Here is a 19,210-nt window from a genome sequence, read left to right as displayed (position 1 = left end):
TAAACAGTGAAATTTAAAGTATTAGATATTTTAGATTCATTAGATGGGTAGTTGACAGACTAATATGCAAATGTGTCCTATGGTGAGACGGCAAACATTTTGAAAAAAAACCCAGTAAAGATAAATCCCATGCTATTTTATATAATAAATATAAATAATATAAAACAATGTAATATTAACAGTTTGTTTTCAAAATTTTGCTGTCACACCATAGGACACGTGTACGATTTATACGTCAACTACCCAGATACATTTATATAATAGATATATTTATTTTAGATATTTTCATCAGCTAAGTTTAAGATTCTAAAGTTTACGCAATAAATTTAATAAGTACATTATTAGGATTAATAGTATTATTAAAGATTCAGATGTGTACATTTTTTTATTAAAATGATTACATTTATTATTACATTTACAATTATAAAGCTGCAATCGATTAACTATAGCCTCAATACTGTCATCTCTGTGTAAAACATACAAGTGCAGGTTACTTTAAGTGTTTTTACTGACATTTTCCATGAAATCGTCTTATAATTCAGTTTTGAATCAGGGTAAGGTTTTTAATATAAATGCACCGTTATATCGGCCAATAATCATTATCGGTTGATAAAAGCTATTCGTCACACCCTTGGCTATCGGCATCGGTAGACATCACTGTGAATAATCGGCTATCGGTATCGGTGAAGAAATTTAGTATTCAGCTGCATAGCTAGTTTTCATTTACTTACTAAAAATCAAATTTTTGTTTATTTTTAACCAAAAAAGTTACAAATGTTTTCACATTTTAAACAATCTTAGGGGTTTGTTCAAATCAATGACCCAAATACTGTATAAGCAATGATAGTAACAACCAATATGAATCATTCTTACTTATGTCAGGGGCTTAACATCATGAAATCCTTTATTGAAAAGTGTGTGTGCGCGTACGTGCGTGTAAAATTACATTTAAGCGCATCGCTTCTTCCAGGTCTAAAAAGTTCAGCTGTCACATTGGTATCTGTCTGCAGTTCTCTCTCCTCAAGACAATCGCTTCGATGTTTAAACCACTCTTTAGCAGTGTCAGGTTGGGTGCCTATAGAAAGCCAAGCATTAAATATTCACTCACACATTTGAAAAACCTTTATTTCAATATAATCTGATGCCACAAAAAAAATGATATAAAAATTCTTACCCTCAATGTCCTTGTAAGTGGTAAGTCTGGTCACCAGACCATCTTTCAGAAGGTAAGGTGCAAACTTTTCCAGCTTGGCTTTCCTGTACCGGACTACCTTTGTGCCTCCTGGATAACGCATTTCCATATCTAAAATGATGATAATAAACAGAGCAATCATGACCAAAACATTTATTAAGAAATAGTTGAAAAGCTGCGGAAATCTATATAGAACTTCACCTTTTGGAGTAATGTCTATTTTAGCCACCCAAGATGGAGGCATCTCAAATACTTTCTGCTCTTCCATTTCATCCTCCACAGGGATAAAAATACATTAGACAGAAAATAGACAGAATTACACAGACCACAATGTTAGTCTGTAACTGTAGTTCAATTAGAAATAAATAAAGAAATAAAATAGTCTTGCTGTACTTCGTTGTCTTCTGTCTCCTTTGGCTCAGGAATGATGGATAGTGATTGGCTAGAAGGGCCACATAACATATACTCCCACTTTGATAGATCGCTCAAGTCAAAGGTCATCTCCTAAAGACCCAAACACACTCTGTAAACTTCCTGTAATCTTGAAAATAATTTCACAGAATCCAAGAAATACTGACCGCACAACCAAAAAGGCAATCCTGCATGTTGACCCAGTAGTTTTGATGGTTCCATATGCTCTCTATGCCCTGGAAGTTTTCATTGGTGGTGGTGTAGCACTTTCCAGTCAGTGTGTCAATGAAGAAGTTCTCAGGGACCTCCCGCTTCCCCGAGAGCACTAGAACCCAGCTGTAAACCCTCACGCCCAGAAGAGGGTCTGCTGGGGGACGTTCTTGCTCCTGTCAACGAGGAACCGATGTATTCAAACATTTCTAAAATGTTATTATGTCTGAGAAATGTCACTTTGGTCTCCGTTCCCCACCCAAATGTTGTACCTTCTGAAGTTTCTCTGCTTCTTTTTGTCTCTTCAGGGCAGTTGCTGTAGCATCCGCATACCGTTTCTTATCCTGATGTTTCTCAAAGGAGCTTTGAAGATCACGTGGTGGTTTAACAGAGTATTTCTTCTTCGTCTGCATCTGTTGGTCTTCATTACCCTAAGTTGATCACACAAAAACAATCGTCTTATCTCACAGGGTAAGAAGACATGAAAAAACACAATCCTTCAAAGAAATTCACATTAAATTGAATGCAGATTGTCTTTGTACTTGGATTTCAGGCTGCAGTTGAGGACACTCTTGGTGCGACTGATCAAGGAGACACATCTCTTTACTGGCGTACCCACTGACACAGTAAGCGTTGTATCCCGCGCCCAACAAGAGACTACAAAGCAGGCAGGAGAAATCAAAACACGTGCCCCTCTGTGTCTGCACAACCCAGGTGGGAGATGACAGCTGTTTGGGCTAGATTTAACAGAAATGAAATGTAAGTGTTTGCACAAAACAACTTGTATAAGTTCCAGAACAGATCATGATTAAATGAGCATCTCACTATTTCAAATGGCGGGTCCAGTAATTCCAAGGAAAGATAATCGGATACAAAACTGGCACATCCCTCCCAGCTGTACAGCTCTGGATAAGGGAGCAAGGTGCATCGCAGGGTGGTGCTGACAAATTTCTGTTGATATAATGGATTAAATTAGACACAATGCTAAAAAAAGTGAGTACCATAAAAAATAAATTGAATATTACAAAATTTTGTTGTAATGTTACTATACTGTATTTTTCTGCCTTCATTATAAATAAATAGTTTTTAATAATAATTTAAAATAAATCTAAATGTATTTATTATTTCCTTAATATTATATATGAACCTATAAAAGTCATTTCTACCAAGTATTTTAAATCTTCACTAGTGATAAATTGCTGTAAACGCTGAATTTGTTTTTAATTGCTTTGAGTTAACATAATGTAAAAACACTTTTACAGTATAATGTATGTCTAACAAATGTATTTGTTTTCTATGTACCTGAACTCCACACTCATTGACGGGACACAGCAGAAGTGGTTTGCGATCGGGGTACAAAAGAGCATACTGTTGCCGAAAGTTTTCAGCCATTGCGAGCATGAATTTTTCCTGTGGCGAGTTCTCAATGTATGAAGACAAACATTTGGAAGGGTCCACTTGAGGTCTTTGCTTTGCACTGAAGCAAAAGTAAAAAACACTACTGAGTGTAATATATAAATATTTCCATGCATATTAAATACTGTGTTGAATATTAATAAATGTTGAAGGTTAATGTGTTTTTTTCAATCACCCCTTTTATTACAGTCATGTAAAAACTAATGACAATTAATATTAATTGATTAAACAGACTTGATGTCTATAATTTTTTTTAAGAAAAACATTCAGACATTGATTTCTGCTTTTCTGCTTGTAAGCCTACCCTACTTATCTGTTACATTTAAGAGAAGAGGCGATTTCCTTGGAGGCATGGGTGGATGACCTGGAATGTTCATGTAAGAGTAACACTTCTGATGAAATGTTTTAACATGAGGGCTCATGCACATTGAGTGTATCCCAAGTCAATGAACTGTAGTAACCTTACGTGTGTGTAGTAGAAGTTATTTGAATGTTGGACAGATTGCTCTCCAGTGTCCGGAGACCATCCACATCTTCATCCTGAACTCTTTCGCCATTCTCCTCTTCATCATCTGTCACAACACTTTCCTCCAGCTCTAGTAAAACTTCCATCTAAATAAGCATTTTAAGAGTTTAAGTTACAAGATAAGTTCTATATCTTAAATAATTAAACTTTTACATTACTTTTATATAAAGGACATGGATTTTGATTTATGAGCCAAGCTCAGTCTTTATTTTCTGAGTAATAACATAGGTCAAAGTCAAACTTTGCTTTGTCTGCTGCACAGAGCCCTTTCAATGCAGAGTAACTATAAACATTAGCTTATTAGAAACTGCAAGTGAAAGCAACTGTAGCATTTAACACACGTATTTGCATTTTATTGCAATTGTATTCCCCAATTATAAGGCAGTGATACGTTTTAAAAACTTACGTTTTAATAAAGACAATCTCCCCGTTGGTTTTCTGAACCGAATACGCAGCGCAACCTGGTTTCCATAACAACAGCAGGACGCACTGACGTCAAGTGCGGGAGGCGGGGACACCAGATGTTTTCGTCAAATAAAACTTTCGAGAACTTCAGAATTTAAAATAAATTAAATGAATAAATAAATAAGAACATTCGAGTTAATGTATATTGGGTCATCTTAAAGAACGAGGGGGAATAAATTAACTACATTAACAATCCTTCATATTTCCGGAATAATAATATCATTGGCTTGATATCATCATCTAATCCCATCACATTATGTTTACATGGAGATAAATTACATTACAATTGTTAGCAATTAATCTTGCAAAGACAGAAGTTTAATGACGTCTGTCAGTCTGGATGTTTATTGGATGTGTGGTTGACATTAGCATAAATTACCCACAGAAACCATGTTTTTTTTGTGAGTAAAATCAGTTTAACTGTGATATTTGTAGTAAAACTATGGACGGTTTCATCGGACGCACGCCTGGCCCGAAGTTAACTTGGTCTGCATAGTAGTTTATTTTATGTTTAATTTATAATAATATTAAATATTTATTCACTATTATTTTTATTGTATATCAATTGAATTAAATTAAACTGAAACTACTCAACCGTTATTGATCCTTTGGTCTACCGGAAGTTAAGTTTAGGCTAGATAACGTTTGTTTATTTTGTTGCAGCTAACACGGTTACGTGACTTTTACTATGGTTCATTTTCCTAAAGTTAGCTTCTTTACGCATGCTTGTACCTGTGTTTATTGTCGCCTACTGTCACTGAATATAACACAATCACTACAGGGGCAGAGCACATGAAGAGTGACCTTACATAATAAACATTGACCGCCCCCTCGCCTTGACTCATTGGACGAACGCATTACAAGACCCGCAGTACTGAACGGTACTGAATAGTCAGAGCAGAAACCCGAACAGAGACGATAGACACGATGGAATATTCTCGGTCCTTCAGATCCATAGCATTTCTTCTAATTGTACTTCACCAGACCTATGGATTCTGGTTATTTAACGTTATCTTCCCACCGACAGCCAAACCTCGCGTCGTAACGAACAGCACTCCACCTCTTATTATAGGTAAGCAAAATTTCATTCAAAGCTATTAAAGTTGAATTAAACTTTGTTTAAAGTGTTTTTATATAAGCTTTATTATTAATTATTGCTCAATCAATTCACGATAAATGAATACTAAAATAAAGCAAGTGCATAAGATATCTTGAAGTTGAACTCATACACTTTTAGACCAGTTGAAACCTGATGTGTAATATTTCTAAAGAAAAACATCCATATTTTGTGCATGGTTTCTTGCAAGGTCCATGTTTGATAACAAAATAGGCCTACCTCATAACAAAAACTAAATTTTGCATTTTTGCATTTCTAGTACCTGGAAACTTGGGTAATCGCCTGGAGGCCAAAATAGACAAGCCCACACTGGTGCACTGGATGTGTTACAAGAAAACTGAGCACTGGTTCCCGCTCTGGATTGACCTAAACATGTTCGTGCCCATTGGAATTGACTGCTGGATTGATAATATAAGGTAAACATTTATTTTTTATCGCATATCAAAAATGGTGACCTCACACAGACCTGTTTTGATACCTGACATGTAGCATTACTCAAAACTGTAAAACCACTTTTCTTGTAAAGAAGCCTCTGATTTATTTACTTGTGATTCCTAATCAGCCTCAGCTGAGTTTGCATAGGTTTTTTTTATGGCTGCCCCTCTATTTCAGGTCATTGACCTTTTGTTTGTTGTGTTTGGAGAATTCTCAAATTCTGATGACATAGTTCTAGACCTAAGACAATTATTGCGTAGAAAGCAAGCAGTGTTTAATAAAACTATGTAGTAGGCAGTCCAATGAGGCATACCAGAGGCACCGTTATGAAAGATTTTAACACATCACTACATTTTCTATGTATCTTTTATGTCTATAGAATTGTGTACAACAGGACAACTCGCAAGACATCTAATGCACCAGGTGTGGAGATCAGGGTACCTGGATTTGGACAGACCCACCCTATAGAGTTTCTGGACTTGAACAAGCTGACAGGTGAGCATAACATCTCTGAACAGTAATTCCATTTATGACAACCATACCTTATTACAACAAATACCTTAAAACATCTATTTTTATGGTGATGCCAATCTTTTTTTAGGTTACTTTCATACCATGGTTCAGCATTTGGTTAGCATGGGATATGAGCGAAATGCGACTGTCCGTGGCGCTCCATATGACTGGAGAATCGCTCCAAGTAAGAACACCCTTGCAAACAGAGTTAAATAGTTCATTATAAACTGAAAATATGAATTCTAAACTATTAAGCTAAAAGGGTAACACTTTACAATAAGGTGCTATTAGTTAACATTAGTCAATTACAATAACAATTTTGTTTTTCAGCATTTGTTAATGCTTGTTAATGTTAGTTCATGGTGCGTTAACAAATGTTAACAGTGACAACGTTTGATTTTAACAATGTATTAATAAATGCTGTAGAAGTATTGTTCATTGTTAGTTTATGTTAGCTAATGCATAAACGAATTGTTAACAAATAGCACCTTATTGCAAAGTGTTACCGTAAATATAAAAGCATCAAAGCTAAAACATCTAAAAAAATAAAATCTATTAAAAATCAATTCAGAAGTTCAAAAATATTGAATGATTAATTTAATATTGAATTAGTTCTGTGTTCCACTAACAAACTCTATGTAACCATTTTTGTACCTCATAGATGAACAGGCGGAGTATTTTTAGCGTTTGAAAAGTTTGGTGGAGGAAATGCATGACGAGAACAAACAACCAGTCTATCTTGTGGGCCACAGTATGGGCAACAACTACATCCTGTACTTCCTCAACCAGCAGACTCAGGACTGGAAGGACCGCTACATAAAGGGTTTCATCTCTCTTGGAGCACCATGGGGTGGCGCTGTTAAGCCTCTCAGAGTCTTAGCATCAGGTAAGATGGGAACAAATCATCAATTTTCATTCCATTTATAAAAAATTCAATAGAGCTCTGAATTAAATTTTTATGCATTCTTAGGTGAAAACGATGGTATACCCTTCGTGTCCAACATCAAGATCCGTGAAGAGCAGCGGATGACAACCACAAACCCATGGATGATCCCCTCTGAAGAAGCTTGGCCCAAAGACCATGCTTTTATCTCCACCCCTTATTTCAACTACACCAACCAGGACTACCATCGCTTCTTCAAAGACATTAACTTCGAGGATGGTTGGTACATGTGGGAGGATACCAGAAACCTCACAGCCGGTCTGCCCGCACCTGGAGTCGAGGTCTATTGCTTCTACGGGGTCGGCCTCCCTACGCCTGTGACATACGTGTACGACGAAGAGTTTCCAAACACGGATCCCGTAGATTTTATTTACGATGATGGAGATGACACAGTTGACAGTCGCAGCTTGAGTCTTTGTAAGCGATGGATAGGAAAACAGAAACAGGCCGTGCATGTGACAGAGTTCAGAGGAATAGCTCATTTGGACATGATCTTTAATCAAAAGGTCCTCACAGTAATCCAGAGGATTCTGGAGGGAAAGTTCCCGGCGGACGGGAACGTCATTACCGATGAGCTGAATTAAAACTCCACCTTGTAGATGTTGTGACATTTTTCTGATTGATTGTAACATTTGTATAAAGCAATGCAGAAGTATACTGATGTGATATCAGTGTACAGAAGTTTGTCATGAACATCAATAAGTCTTTTTTCTGTTCTAGTTTTGTATTATACAGAATTTATCATATGTATTTATTCTGTACATTGACAATTATAGATACTATAGCTCTTAAAGTGTGTGATGTACTAGAATTATGTTTTGTGTCACGGAACAGGAGGACAGAACCCAAATGCAGGCAGGTGAAGGGTTAAACAAAGAAGACTTTAATAAGAACAAAGGAAATACCCACGAGGGGGTGTCTGACAAAATAAACCAAAATAAAAAACGATAAACCAAAAACTTCCCTCAAGGGGGCAAAATAAACAAGGTCCAAAGAGTATAAAAGTAATAAATCCACAGCACAAGGGAAAATCCACAGGACACAGACAGTAGGGCGAGTAAAACGCACGTACAAAGAACAATGCACCAAACAACAATGGGAATAAACACAGGACTAATAAAGGGAACCACTGACGAGGGAAAATGATACAGGGACGGTGAAGGACAGGTGACAAGGATTAACACTAATGGGAACTGGCGGGAAGATGATGGGACAGGAGAGAGGGATGAAACACTAATGGGAGACTAACGGAGAAACAGGAAGGCGGGGCTGAAAGACAAGACAGGATGACACGCGGCGAAAGTGACAACAAAGCCACGTGTCTCCACACAAAACGCAACATAAACGCGCAAGACGTGGTTCTGTCACGACTCTGTCCAGTGAGCATGAGAGCTCGTAACAGGAAGGACAGAGTCCTGACAGAACCCCCGCCCCAAGAAACGCCTCACGGCGTCTCAAGGGTGAAACCTCAGCGGGCCAAAACAGAGAGGCACAAAGACAGACACCAAAGCACAGAGCAGACTAGGGGGAACATGAGGGAGGCCAAAATGGGATTGGGATGGGCCATCAAAAATAACAAACATGGGAGGGGTTGGGACAGACAAGGGCTTGTGGGGGGAACAGTCCTAGGGGAAATAGTTCTTGTCCCCGGCTGCGCTCGAGGGCGCGGAGTCCTGGGGGACTTTGTAGGGGAAGTCCTGGGGGGAACCGCCGACTGGAGCACCGGACTGGATGCCGGCTGGAGCACCGGACTGGACGCCGCCTGGAGCACCGGACTGGACGCCGCCTGGAATGCCGGCTGGATTGCCGGCTGCTGGGCCGGACTGGACGCCGGCTGCTGGGCCGGACTGGACGCCGGCTGCTGGGCCGGACTGGACGCCGGCTGCTGGGCCGGACTGGACGCCGACTGCTGGGCCGGACTGGATCCCGGCTGCACTGGACTGGACGCCGGCTGGAAGGCCTGCTGGGACAGACCGCTGCCTCTTCTTCTTCAGCCGGGCCACCCGCCTGGTGGTCGGCTGAAGGAACGATGTAAAAGGCAGGGCTGGCTCTGGGTTGGAGGCCTCAGAGGACGATCCCCAGGACTCTCTCCTTCCCCGCTTGCCACCGAGGCTGGGCTGGGGTGGATAGGCTGTAAGGGGCGAGGAGGACGGCTTGGCGACGCCCACAACCCCAATCTGCAGGAGACAACCCTCAGGGATTGCGACCAGCGGAGATGGGCAGGCGGGTTGAGCTGAGACCCTGGACTCCGATCGCTCCACGGCATACTGCCACACAGTATCAAAGTCCAGTGGTCTCAGCGACCTCATCTCCGCATGCGAGAGTGGTTCCCTGAGACCGGTGTTGAAGAGCGTCGTCAGCTCCTCCTCTCCAAACACCATCTCCTCTGCGACTTCTAGGAACCGGCCCATGTAATTATCCACATCTCCGGTTCCCTGGCGAATGCCGCAGAGGAGGCGAGCCTGGCGGGAACGTACGGCGTCCATGCTGCCTGCTGGGTTCATAAAGAGTCGGTGCATTATGTCACGGAACGGGAGGACAGAACCCAAATGCAGGCAGGTGAAGGGTTAAACAAAGAAGACTTTAATAAGAACAAAGGAAATACCCACGAGGGGATGTCTGACAAAATAAACTAAAATACAAAACAATAAACCAAAAACTTCCCTCAAGGGGGCAAAATAAACAAGGTCCAAAGAGTATAAAAGTAATAAATCCACAGCACAAGGGAAAATCCACAGGACACAGACAGTAGGGCGAATAAAACGCACGTACAAATAACAATGCACAGACAAGGACTGGGAATAAACAAAGGACTAATAAAGTGAACCACTGACGAGGGAAAAATGATACAGGGACGGTGAAGGACAGGTGACAAGGATTAACACTAATGGGAACTGGCGGGAAGATGATGGGACAGGAGAGAGGGATGAAACACTAATGGGAGACTAACGGAGAAACAGGAAGGCGGGGCTGAAAGACAAGACAGGATGACACGCGGCGACAGTGACAACAAAGCCACGTGTCTCCACACAAAACGCAACATAAACCCGCAAGACGTGGTTCTGTCACGACTCTGTCTAGTGAGCATGAGAACTCGTAACAGGAAGGACAGAGTCCTGACAGTTTTGTATGTATAAGATAGCGTGTTTGTTAATTATATTTCCAATGTAAAAAGGGAATTTTGTATTCCAAAATACTGTTAAAGTATTACGAATTATTACAGGTGATGACAATAAAAATGTTTATAAAAAATAGTTGTGTACAAATCTGTCCTCGTTAAACGTACTTTTGTCTGTCAAGGTCCTACCTTCTTGTTTATGAATTCCTAGTCGTGTGGCAGGATCGGGACAGAGCCCTTAGGTTTTATGTGAGAAAGCCATGAGTTGTTTATGTTTTTTACTTCTCATGTGTTTTCTCGTGTCTCGTCATTGGTCCCGCCCCTCTCGTTTCGTGTATTGCCTCCCTGCCGTGTCTAATGTTTCCCACCTGCCCTGTGTCATTATCCCTCGTTTGTCTTCTCCTATTTAATGCCCTCTTGTTTCTTTGTCCTGTGCTCTTGCGTTGTATGTGTGTGTTTGGTGAATGTCCCCCGTAAGTGCAACTCTGTGAGTTCTCGTCTTGTCCCTGCCTTGTCTTTGGGATTATCATTTAACGTTCTGGATTTCCCTGCCTTTAATTTTGACGTTTGGTCATGTTTTGTTTTGTTATTTTTGTCCTGTTGTTTTGTTCCCTTGTGGGAAGTATTTTTGTTTCTGTTTTTATATTAGTTCTGTCCTCGTTACCACATTGTGGGTCTTTTGTTTTGTGGTTCCTTATTTAATAAAGTCTCTGTTAACCCCTTCAACACTGCTGCTGCCTGCATTTGGGTTCTTCCGCCACACCGAGCCGTGACATTGTCTATATACAGTGCTGAATATACCATTTGGATATCTGTACCCTTTAAACTAGTTTATGAGGTCAAAGTGTGCGCAGAGCGAATACAGTGTGCACACAAAAACATTTAGCTGGAAAAACATTCCAGTTTTCTTTTAAATATAGATATAGTAAACTGGGAGTCCCTTTTTATCTCTTTTTCCCATCAAACCTTTTTGATCTTTGAACATCATTCTCACACTGAGTGAAACAGAGCAAAATGGGGCATGTGCAGTTTATCATGATCTAAAATCCTCAATACCAAGCAGAAACAGACAATAATGCAATGTTTACTAAATAATGTGACATAACAATACATTTATAACATGTTCGAAAATGTTATTTACTCAATTTTTTTTAACTTTGGACACCTAACACATTTGATCACCTAACACACTCATGATCATAAAATCATTTAAAACCATTGAAATTAGTTTTATACAAATATAAACTGTGTATACATATTCATTTGTTTACAATAAATAAAAATATTAAAAGACATTTTAAATTGATGACATCATGATTTTATAATCTAGGAAAGTGTAGCTACCTTAAACCCGTTTAAATATAAGATGTTAATTGACAAAGATTAATAAGCCTCGCTTTATTTTTTTAAAAGATTAATAAGCCTCACTCATATTTTAGAAGAGTTCATAATTCTTTTAAAATGTCAAAATAGTAATAATAGCTAATGGCTATGTGTGTCTAAAAGTTTGACTATTCGTGCATATTATTCAGATAATGTATTAAAATAAATAAGCCTCGATTGCTTCTCGAGGCAACTCCGCTATTTCGTTGTCGAATTGCATCACGCGGCCACGCCCATCCACTCGCGGCCCCGCCCACCAACTCGATGACTTCTGCCATTGTTTATCGAGTCTAGCTGCTTTAAAAACCACCTATTACGTGATCGCTACATTGTCCGTCTTCATCGCGCTGTCACTGTCGCTCAGACCCAGCACAGACACTTCTCAGGTCACTCCTAAACCTCACGATGGACAGATAAAATAAATTCATCACTGATCCTCTGATGACAGCAGAGATCTTAGCATCGAAAGACATGCTTTCCTGCCATCGCTTGATTCTCGCTTCGCTCCAGCTGTTGTGCTTGTTGTTGTCATTTACCGACAGCAGAAGTTTAAAGGAATGCTCGCAGGGGAGAACGTGCTCGGATCGACCGCCTGTGGTTCTCAGTAAGTCTTGTTTTTATTGCAGAAGATGCCGTGCAGAAGATTTCCTTGTGTTTATCTGTTCTTCACACATGTCACATGTTTACTTGTTTCTCAGGATGTGCTGTTTTTAAACAAGGTCGTTACAGACTGTACTATAGGCTAGACCAGATATGTATACCTTTTATAATGTATAATTTATATGAAATGTTATTACAATCATATCTGATCAGTCATAATAGTTGTCAGTATTTAGTTAACAAAATATGAAGCATGTGGTCAGACAGCCGCCACATGCATTAAATCCTATAAGAGACCATTCGCAAAATAACGAAACCAACTGTAAGAAAATGTATATAAAAATGTATGAAATATGTAGAAAATGATCAGTACAATAAGATCCGAGGTGTCTTGTTTTTTCTTCGGCGGTTTTCTCATATGACACGGTCATATGACATGACATGACAAAAAAAAGTAGGTATCATTTTTGTGGATGTTTGCGCAACCGGTTAAATTGTGACTTTGACGACCTTGACGAACTAAATGACAACCCTTCAGAAAAAAACAATACACATTTTAATAGTTCCCATTAACGGCCACCATTATGAACCATCACATGTTTAACATTAAATTATCACATAATTCCCTGTGTTTTGGATTTTTGTAGGATTTAATGGTGTTCTGTTAGTTCCCATTGGCCAAATAACATCCCACCAATACAACCGAACCCAACACATTACCAGTAGAGACCCACAGAGGCCATTACAGTATCTATTAAAACCAATACAATTCCCATTATAACCATTACATCCATTTGAATTTCTGTAATGTGTATTGATTATAGTACATATACAAAAACATGTGGTGTAATAGTGCACTCCCAATAAACCATTGTAATAATATCTTCAATTAAAACATGGCTAAACTAACATTACAGCATAGTTCAGCAATATCTTAGGTTGTTTCAACAAAAAATGTGTATGACAATCTTAAGTACACTTTGTAGTGTTTGACAAGCCAGTATTTGCATTGCATTTCATACAAGGGGAACAAGAAGTATTTTGACATTAAATTCCCATTTTTGGTTTCAAAATATGTTGAGGTTTTGATATTAAATATGCGGGGAAACCATTCTAGCTGTGCCGGCTGGTGATTAAAAAACACAACTTGGCAGGAAACTACATTTAGGAATACTGAAGGTATGCTTTAAAGGCTCAAACCAGAAGAAACAGGCAGAGATGAGTGATAATGTTTGATCATGAGGTGTTAAGTAGATAATCTCTATTGAGTGATGATAGCATCAGAGCTTTTTAATCAAAGAGTCTTTAATCCTATCTGTAGATGTATGCAGAGGAGATCTTAAGTAAAGTGCTGCATATTGAGCTTCCTGCGATAACTGATGAATATTAATGAGTTATCAATTTACTTATTTATGACTTGAGCTGTAACTAGCTGTATAAAAGTGTTGTTAGATTAGCATTGATGGGATTTTTCTCTGTAGTTCCAGGAGACCTTGGAAATCAACTGGAAGCCAGACTTGACAAGCCCAGTGTGGTGCACTACGTCTGCTACAAGAAGACTGAAGACTACTTCACATTATGGCTTAACCTGGAGCTACTGGTGCCGGTAGCCATTGACTGCTGGATCGATAACATGAGGTAAAGTTGATGGTGTGTGTGGTCATGTGACCAGGCCTGGCTTTCAGAAAGCTTTGGATGGGACTCGCAGTGGGATGAGGTGTGTTGCGAAAAGTCACTTGGTTGTTGTGGAGAAAAACAGTTAGTCAAGTTATTGACTAGCAATGACAAGGATTTTGATATCTTTACGTATTTTGGCATTGCAAATAAACTTGAATTTTATTCAAATAATGACAAGGAAAATCAAAACTACCCTCTACCGAGAAAGGCCAAATTTGTGTTTCTCCCCATATTTCCATTAAAAAATATCTTGCTGGGTCTCGAGATTATACCTGTGTAGGGTCTTGGTATGAAGTTTGGGAACTGCTGTTTTATACATTACATAGAGCAAACAGGAATTGTGAAAAAAACATGTTTTTTTGTTTCATTCTTTCTGTGTATGTGCATATATTACATTCTCAGTACAAAAAACAAAACATGTTTGATAAGAAAATAAAAAAGAATGGACACAGCTTTTTGTGACAACATGCCCCAATAGTTTTCACATAGGCACCTGCCGTGAAACCTTCTGGCTGTTAACTCCAGGTTTAAAATATTTAAGCACGGCAATTTATAAAACAGCAAAAAAATGTAACACAAAAATGTCAAATCATCGTTTTACCCAATAAAACCTGTAATTACAAGTTTGAATTGAAAGTACATATGGTCTGCCTTGAAAGTTATAAGCAATCCTCTTATTGAAGAACTTCTTGCTGACTATCATGAATCTGTATTATATACCAGGTTACTGTACAATCGGACCACTCATCTCACTGAAGCTCCTCCAGGGGTGGATGTCAGAGTGCCTGGGTTTGGCAAGACGTTTAGTTTAGAATATCTGGATCCCAGTAAACGAAGTGTGGGTGAGTAGCAACTTTCTTTCATAATATAAATGTATTAACAAACAACTCCATTGTTTGACAAATGCCTTGTTTCTTTAAGGTATGTACTTCTTCACCATAGTGCAGTCGCTGGTTGAGTGTGGGTATACCAGGGACGATGACATACGCGGAGCTCCCTATGACTGGCGTAAAGCCCCAAGTATGTGTCTGTAGTATTTGCAGTCTGGCTTGACATCAGCAATTTATGACATTGTTTTTGCAGATGATTTTAAATATATAAAATAAATATGATGGGTGTTGGTATGTTTGAAGTTTGACGTTTTACATTTGACCTCTGGTCTGTACTTTTAGATGAGAACAAGGAGTACTTCTTGCAACTGCAGCATATGATCGAGGAGATGGCTGAAAAGGCTGGTGGTCCCGTGGTCCTTATAGCTCACAGCATGGGGAACATGTATACGCTGTATTTCCTTAATCACCAACCACAGGCATGGAAGGACCGCTACATTAAGGCTTTTGTGTCTCTCGGCCCCCCGTGGGCCGGAGTGGCCAAAACTCTTAGAGTTATGGCAACAGGTAAGGGTCCAATTTATTTCCTTCGGACTAAATGGAGTAAAAAAATGTAATTCTGGTTCTGGTCGCCTATTGGTCAGCGTAAATAATTTTTCTCATTGTTTGTATATTTTAAATATTATATCATTTAAACATTGCGGTTCCTTTAAAGGTGATAACAACCGCATTCCTGTCATTAGTCCACTGAAGATTCGCACCCAGCAGCGAACGGCCGTATCCACCACCTGGCTCTTGCCCTACGCCCACACGTGGCCCTCGAATAAGGTCATGGTGTCCACCCCCAACACCACCTACACCGTCAAAGACTATCAGCGCTTCTTCAAAGACATTGAGTACGAAGATGGCTGGGCTATGAGGGAGGACACAGAAACGTTGGTCAACGCTCTGGAGCCTCCAGGTGTTCCCGTTCATTGTCTGTATGGGAGCGGCATCCCTACAGCTGAGAGCTTCAATTACACAACTTTTCCGGATGGAGAACCCACCGTCATCAACGGAGAAGGTGACGGGACGGTCAACCTGCTGAGCGCGATACAGTGCAAGCGCTGGATGGGTCAGCAGACACAGCCTGTGTATATGAAAGAGCTGCCTGGGAATGAGCACGTTGCCATGCTGTTAAACATGACCACAGTTTCCTATATAAAGTCAGTGCTCTGCTCACCTTGATGCCATTTAGCCTTTCACTTTAAAATGACGATTCTTGTTTGCCAAAGAGATGGGATGCGGTTCTGCTTTTTGGGCGGATGTGAACCGCTTGTGGTTGATCAGTGTTGGATCATGTTCCTTATCGAGTTGCGATAATGGGTTCTCAGAGGTTCCCTGTTGGGGAATTTAGGTTTATCAGGATCAAATCAATTTTATAGAAGTTTAATTTTATATAGATTTTAAGCACACATTATTGAAGTAATAGATTGCCATTAATCTGTTTCCTAACATTGTCCTACTTTATGTCCTATGGCCATCAATTCTTAAAATCTACAGATTTTATCTATTGCTTTTTTATGGATTTTCCAAAAGTGTTTATATCTGAATTGTACTGAAATTGCAGTATTCTTGTGTAACTGGTTGTTTTTCTGACTGTCTGTGTATTGATTTACACATTTTTATCATGGGCTTTTGTATGTAGAATGTGCAACTTTGACGGACATCTTATTGCCCAATTCATGTCAGCATAACCTCTGTGACCTCTGTGTGCATGGTCTTGTTTTATTTTTATCAACTGACCTCTTAAATATGATAAAACAATGATTTGTTAAACAAGTGGTTTTTGCCTTTTAAAACGTTTCGGGTGGTTTACAATAAGGTACAATTTGTTAACATTGATGAATGCACATATCATGAACAATTTTACTTTTAATTCATAAATATTCTGCATTAATTGATATTAATTCATGATGCATTACCTAATGTTAATTTATACAGTGTGAAATGTGCATGAATGTAGTAGATTCAGAAATGAACATTAACCTTAATTAATTATTTAGTTTCATGCTTTTAATTCCATTAACTTACTGTTTTAACAAATTCTTATTGTAAAAGCTTACATGTGGGGCTTAAAATGTGTACTAGAAGGTTGAAATGGGGCCAGTTTTATTAAGAAAATTCTACAAAGCAACTCTTAACAAGCAATGGAAAGAGGAACTAGATCTTTGAATTTCAGGATGTGGTGTGTTGACATTTTTAAAGAAATCCCAACCAGTCAGATTTTCTACTGTCTACCATTTAAAAAAGGTACAAGCACATATTCTGGATTCACCACATTGCAATTCTGTACAATAAATTTGTCTTCATCAAAAACATTGTGTAACATTGTAAAACAATGAAGAGAATGTTCTTTCAGGGAATTTTACTGCAAACACTTTATTAAATTCTGTACAAATATATTAAAAGTTTTAATAAATACAAGCTTTAAAAATAAAGTACACTTTGGAAGTGTCAAAAATTCACATGATCACTAAAGATGTGCGTTTTACTCGAGGGGAAACTGAAAAACTTTATTTCCAGATTTGCAGCGGACCTCGCTGCAGTTTAGTTGTATGTGAAATGGACCATCTTCATGTCTGTCAACAAAACCCTGAGAAGTGTTGAGCACAGGTTACTATAGTTCAGACCCCAAACACCATGACCTTTGCTTTCAATCAATACTTGTCTCATCTTTGTTTAGTTTGTGATGCAAATCTGAGTTGTTACCTGCAGTTCTGATAAACATGTCCTTTTCAGTCTTTCTGCGTGATCACCCACACACCAGGCGAGACTTACATGGAAAGATGGATCCTATATAGAGAGAGGGAGGGGGTGTTTTAGTGGCCATGTTTACAAAGTGTTTCAGTTAGTCTTTATTCGTAGAAAGTTTAAATGTTTCACATATATTGGAACCTTGTTTACAAATACAATTCTCTGTACTAACCTTATAAAAGGTGCTAAGGTTGAATTCATTCATGGTTTGATCCACTATTTTAATGAGCTCGAGCAACTGCGTTTTCCCAGTGGAGATTTCCATACTAAGGAAAGTCCTGTATGACATGCCAAATAATGTTATGATATTAAAACAATGCATGTTCAGTGGCCATTGTTTGAGATGTGGGCATTAACATATACAATAATGAAATACCTTGTCTTTTCAGCATTACAATACACCCTAAGTTTATCAGCCAAGCAGAAAAACCTGAGGAAACAATCTTGATCAGACACACAGGAGATAACTTAGGCATAATTAAAAAAATGTTTAAAGGATAACACACTTCTGAAACTGTGTCAGCCCGGCCCGAATGGACTGAACAAATGGCTGGATCCAGTGATGTCGCAAAACCACCGTCTTTGAGATACTGATATGAAACTCTTCACACAGGGTCAGAGGAATGCCGTGAGCACCTGCAGCCACTATCATATCATCAAGCAGCTCCAGGAATCCCTCTTCTGGGTCATCTAAAGAGAGGTCAAAGGTCAGTTAGACAAATGACAGTGCCTATAAAAACAATACACCAATAGAAGTCATTACCAGCAAAGACCCACAGATGTCGTTATTGTGTCCATTAAAAGCAATACAATTCCCATTTATAAACATTCAATCTATTTGAAGTTCTATTGTTTCAACACTCCGGCAAAATGCTTACAAGGAAAGTACACATATGTGGCCCAGTTTCCCCTCTCGTGTTGGAAGGAGCGCAGTCTTCCTCCATGTTCTTCTTCACTGTTATCAGTCCACTGCTCCTCTGATTCTCTGAACATCTCCCTGACAGACTCGGGCAGGGGCAGACGACGCGTCAAGGTGCCTTTCTTTTGAAGAGATCCATGATCCACATGCTCGCCCCTTAGGAAAATTAACCATTAATTTACTATAGTAAAATTTTAGTGACCAAGTTTTTAGTCGGATTAATTACTGTTTGTTTTACCATAGTTTCACGACAAATGTCACACTTACTGTTACTGTTTTACTATAAATGTCATATTAAGCTATTTTATTGTTGTTTTTGTAAGAGACTGGTAAAAAGAGACTCGTGGGGTCAATCAATGACAGCATACACATGATCAAACGCACCAAACCTGGTTTCAGAGTCAGGTTTTGTTCTTTTCTGAGGAGGCGAAGCGTCATCTCGTTCAGCTTCCTCTTCAGAGCTGCTGCTACTGTAATTAACGATCATACTAAAACAAGAAATCCTAAAAAAGCACCTAAAAACTATTTTTTTGAAAAACACCCTCTCATATCAGTGATGACAATCTGTCATGCAGAAAACACTTCCGCTGATGGTTCTTCTTTATCAAAGGTCCCTACTCCACAAACACTCATTCGAAAGATCCGTGCTTTTCGTTCCG

The 19,210-nt window shown here is 39.0% G+C and overlaps 4 protein-coding genes across 7 annotated transcripts in view; 2 read left to right on the top strand and 2 right to left on the bottom strand.

The window, feature by feature from the left end:
- The window catches only part of ccdc135 (coiled-coil domain containing 135), a 175,672-nt gene that overhangs the window by 4,278 nt on the left and 152,184 nt on the right, over positions 1-19,210 (bottom strand). The window contains exons 1-11 of one of the 3 annotated variants that reach the window (XM_057329079.1): positions 4,162-4,233; positions 3,696-3,841; positions 3,116-3,290; positions 2,639-2,764; positions 2,356-2,550; positions 2,086-2,244; positions 1,771-1,989; positions 1,586-1,696; positions 1,394-1,466; positions 1,175-1,303; positions 947-1,075 (exon numbers count right to left, since the gene is read on the bottom strand). In XM_057329079.1, the coding sequence (XP_057185062.1) occupies positions 947-1,075; positions 1,175-1,303; positions 1,394-1,466; positions 1,586-1,696; positions 1,771-1,989; positions 2,086-2,244; positions 2,356-2,550; positions 2,639-2,764; positions 3,116-3,290; positions 3,696-3,841 (1,462 nt within the window). In that variant the 5' untranslated portion in view covers positions 4,162-4,233. Of the gene's footprint in view, positions 1-946; positions 1,076-1,174; positions 1,304-1,393; positions 1,467-1,585; positions 1,697-1,770; positions 1,990-2,085; positions 2,245-2,355; positions 2,551-2,638; positions 2,765-3,115; positions 3,291-3,690; positions 3,842-4,161; positions 4,234-19,210 lie in introns of those variants that run through there. The other 2 variants (XM_057329081.1, XM_057329080.1) reach the window with 2 other exon arrangements.
- Positions 5,079-8,256, top strand: lcat (lecithin-cholesterol acyltransferase). The gene is given in 6 exon segments (XM_057329097.1): positions 5,079-5,292; positions 5,597-5,753; positions 6,152-6,267; positions 6,374-6,469; positions 6,947-7,171; positions 7,256-8,256. Coding segments are annotated over 6 exon segments (1,296 nt in total). The 5' UTR covers positions 5,079-5,147; the 3' UTR covers positions 7,813-8,256.
- On the top strand, positions 11,972-17,277 carry pla2g15 (phospholipase A2, group XV). The gene is made up of 6 exons (XM_057329098.1): positions 11,972-12,333; positions 13,811-13,967; positions 14,730-14,848; positions 14,928-15,026; positions 15,179-15,403; positions 15,552-17,277. Exons 1-6 carry the CDS (start codon positions 12,171-12,173, stop codon positions 16,061-16,063), a joined length of 1,275 nt encoding a protein of 424 aa, XP_057185081.1. The 5' UTR covers positions 11,972-12,170; the 3' UTR covers positions 16,064-17,277.
- On the bottom strand, positions 17,352-19,160 carry usb1 (U6 snRNA biogenesis 1). 2 transcript variants are annotated; one of them, XM_057329105.1, is made up of 7 exons: positions 18,941-19,160; positions 18,511-18,707; positions 18,139-18,322; positions 18,009-18,062; positions 17,805-17,910; positions 17,588-17,671; positions 17,352-17,471 (listed from the first exon to the last, which is right to left on the bottom strand). In XM_057329105.1, the coding sequence occupies exons 1-7, from the start codon at positions 19,036-19,038 to the stop codon at positions 17,367-17,369; spliced, it is 828 nt and encodes a 275-aa protein (XP_057185088.1). In that variant the 5' UTR covers positions 19,039-19,160; the 3' UTR covers positions 17,352-17,366. The 2 variants fall into 2 exon arrangements, with proteins under 2 accessions (XP_057185088.1, XP_057185090.1); XM_057329107.1 differs by having other exon boundaries at positions 18,936-19,047.

Source organism: Triplophysa rosa, linkage group LG3 (assembly GCF_024868665.1).
Source record: "Triplophysa rosa linkage group LG3, Trosa_1v2, whole genome shotgun sequence".
Classification (NCBI taxonomy): Eukaryota; Metazoa; Chordata; class Actinopteri; order Cypriniformes; family Nemacheilidae; genus Triplophysa; species Triplophysa rosa.
This window is presented reverse-complemented; position numbering and strand designations above follow the sequence as displayed.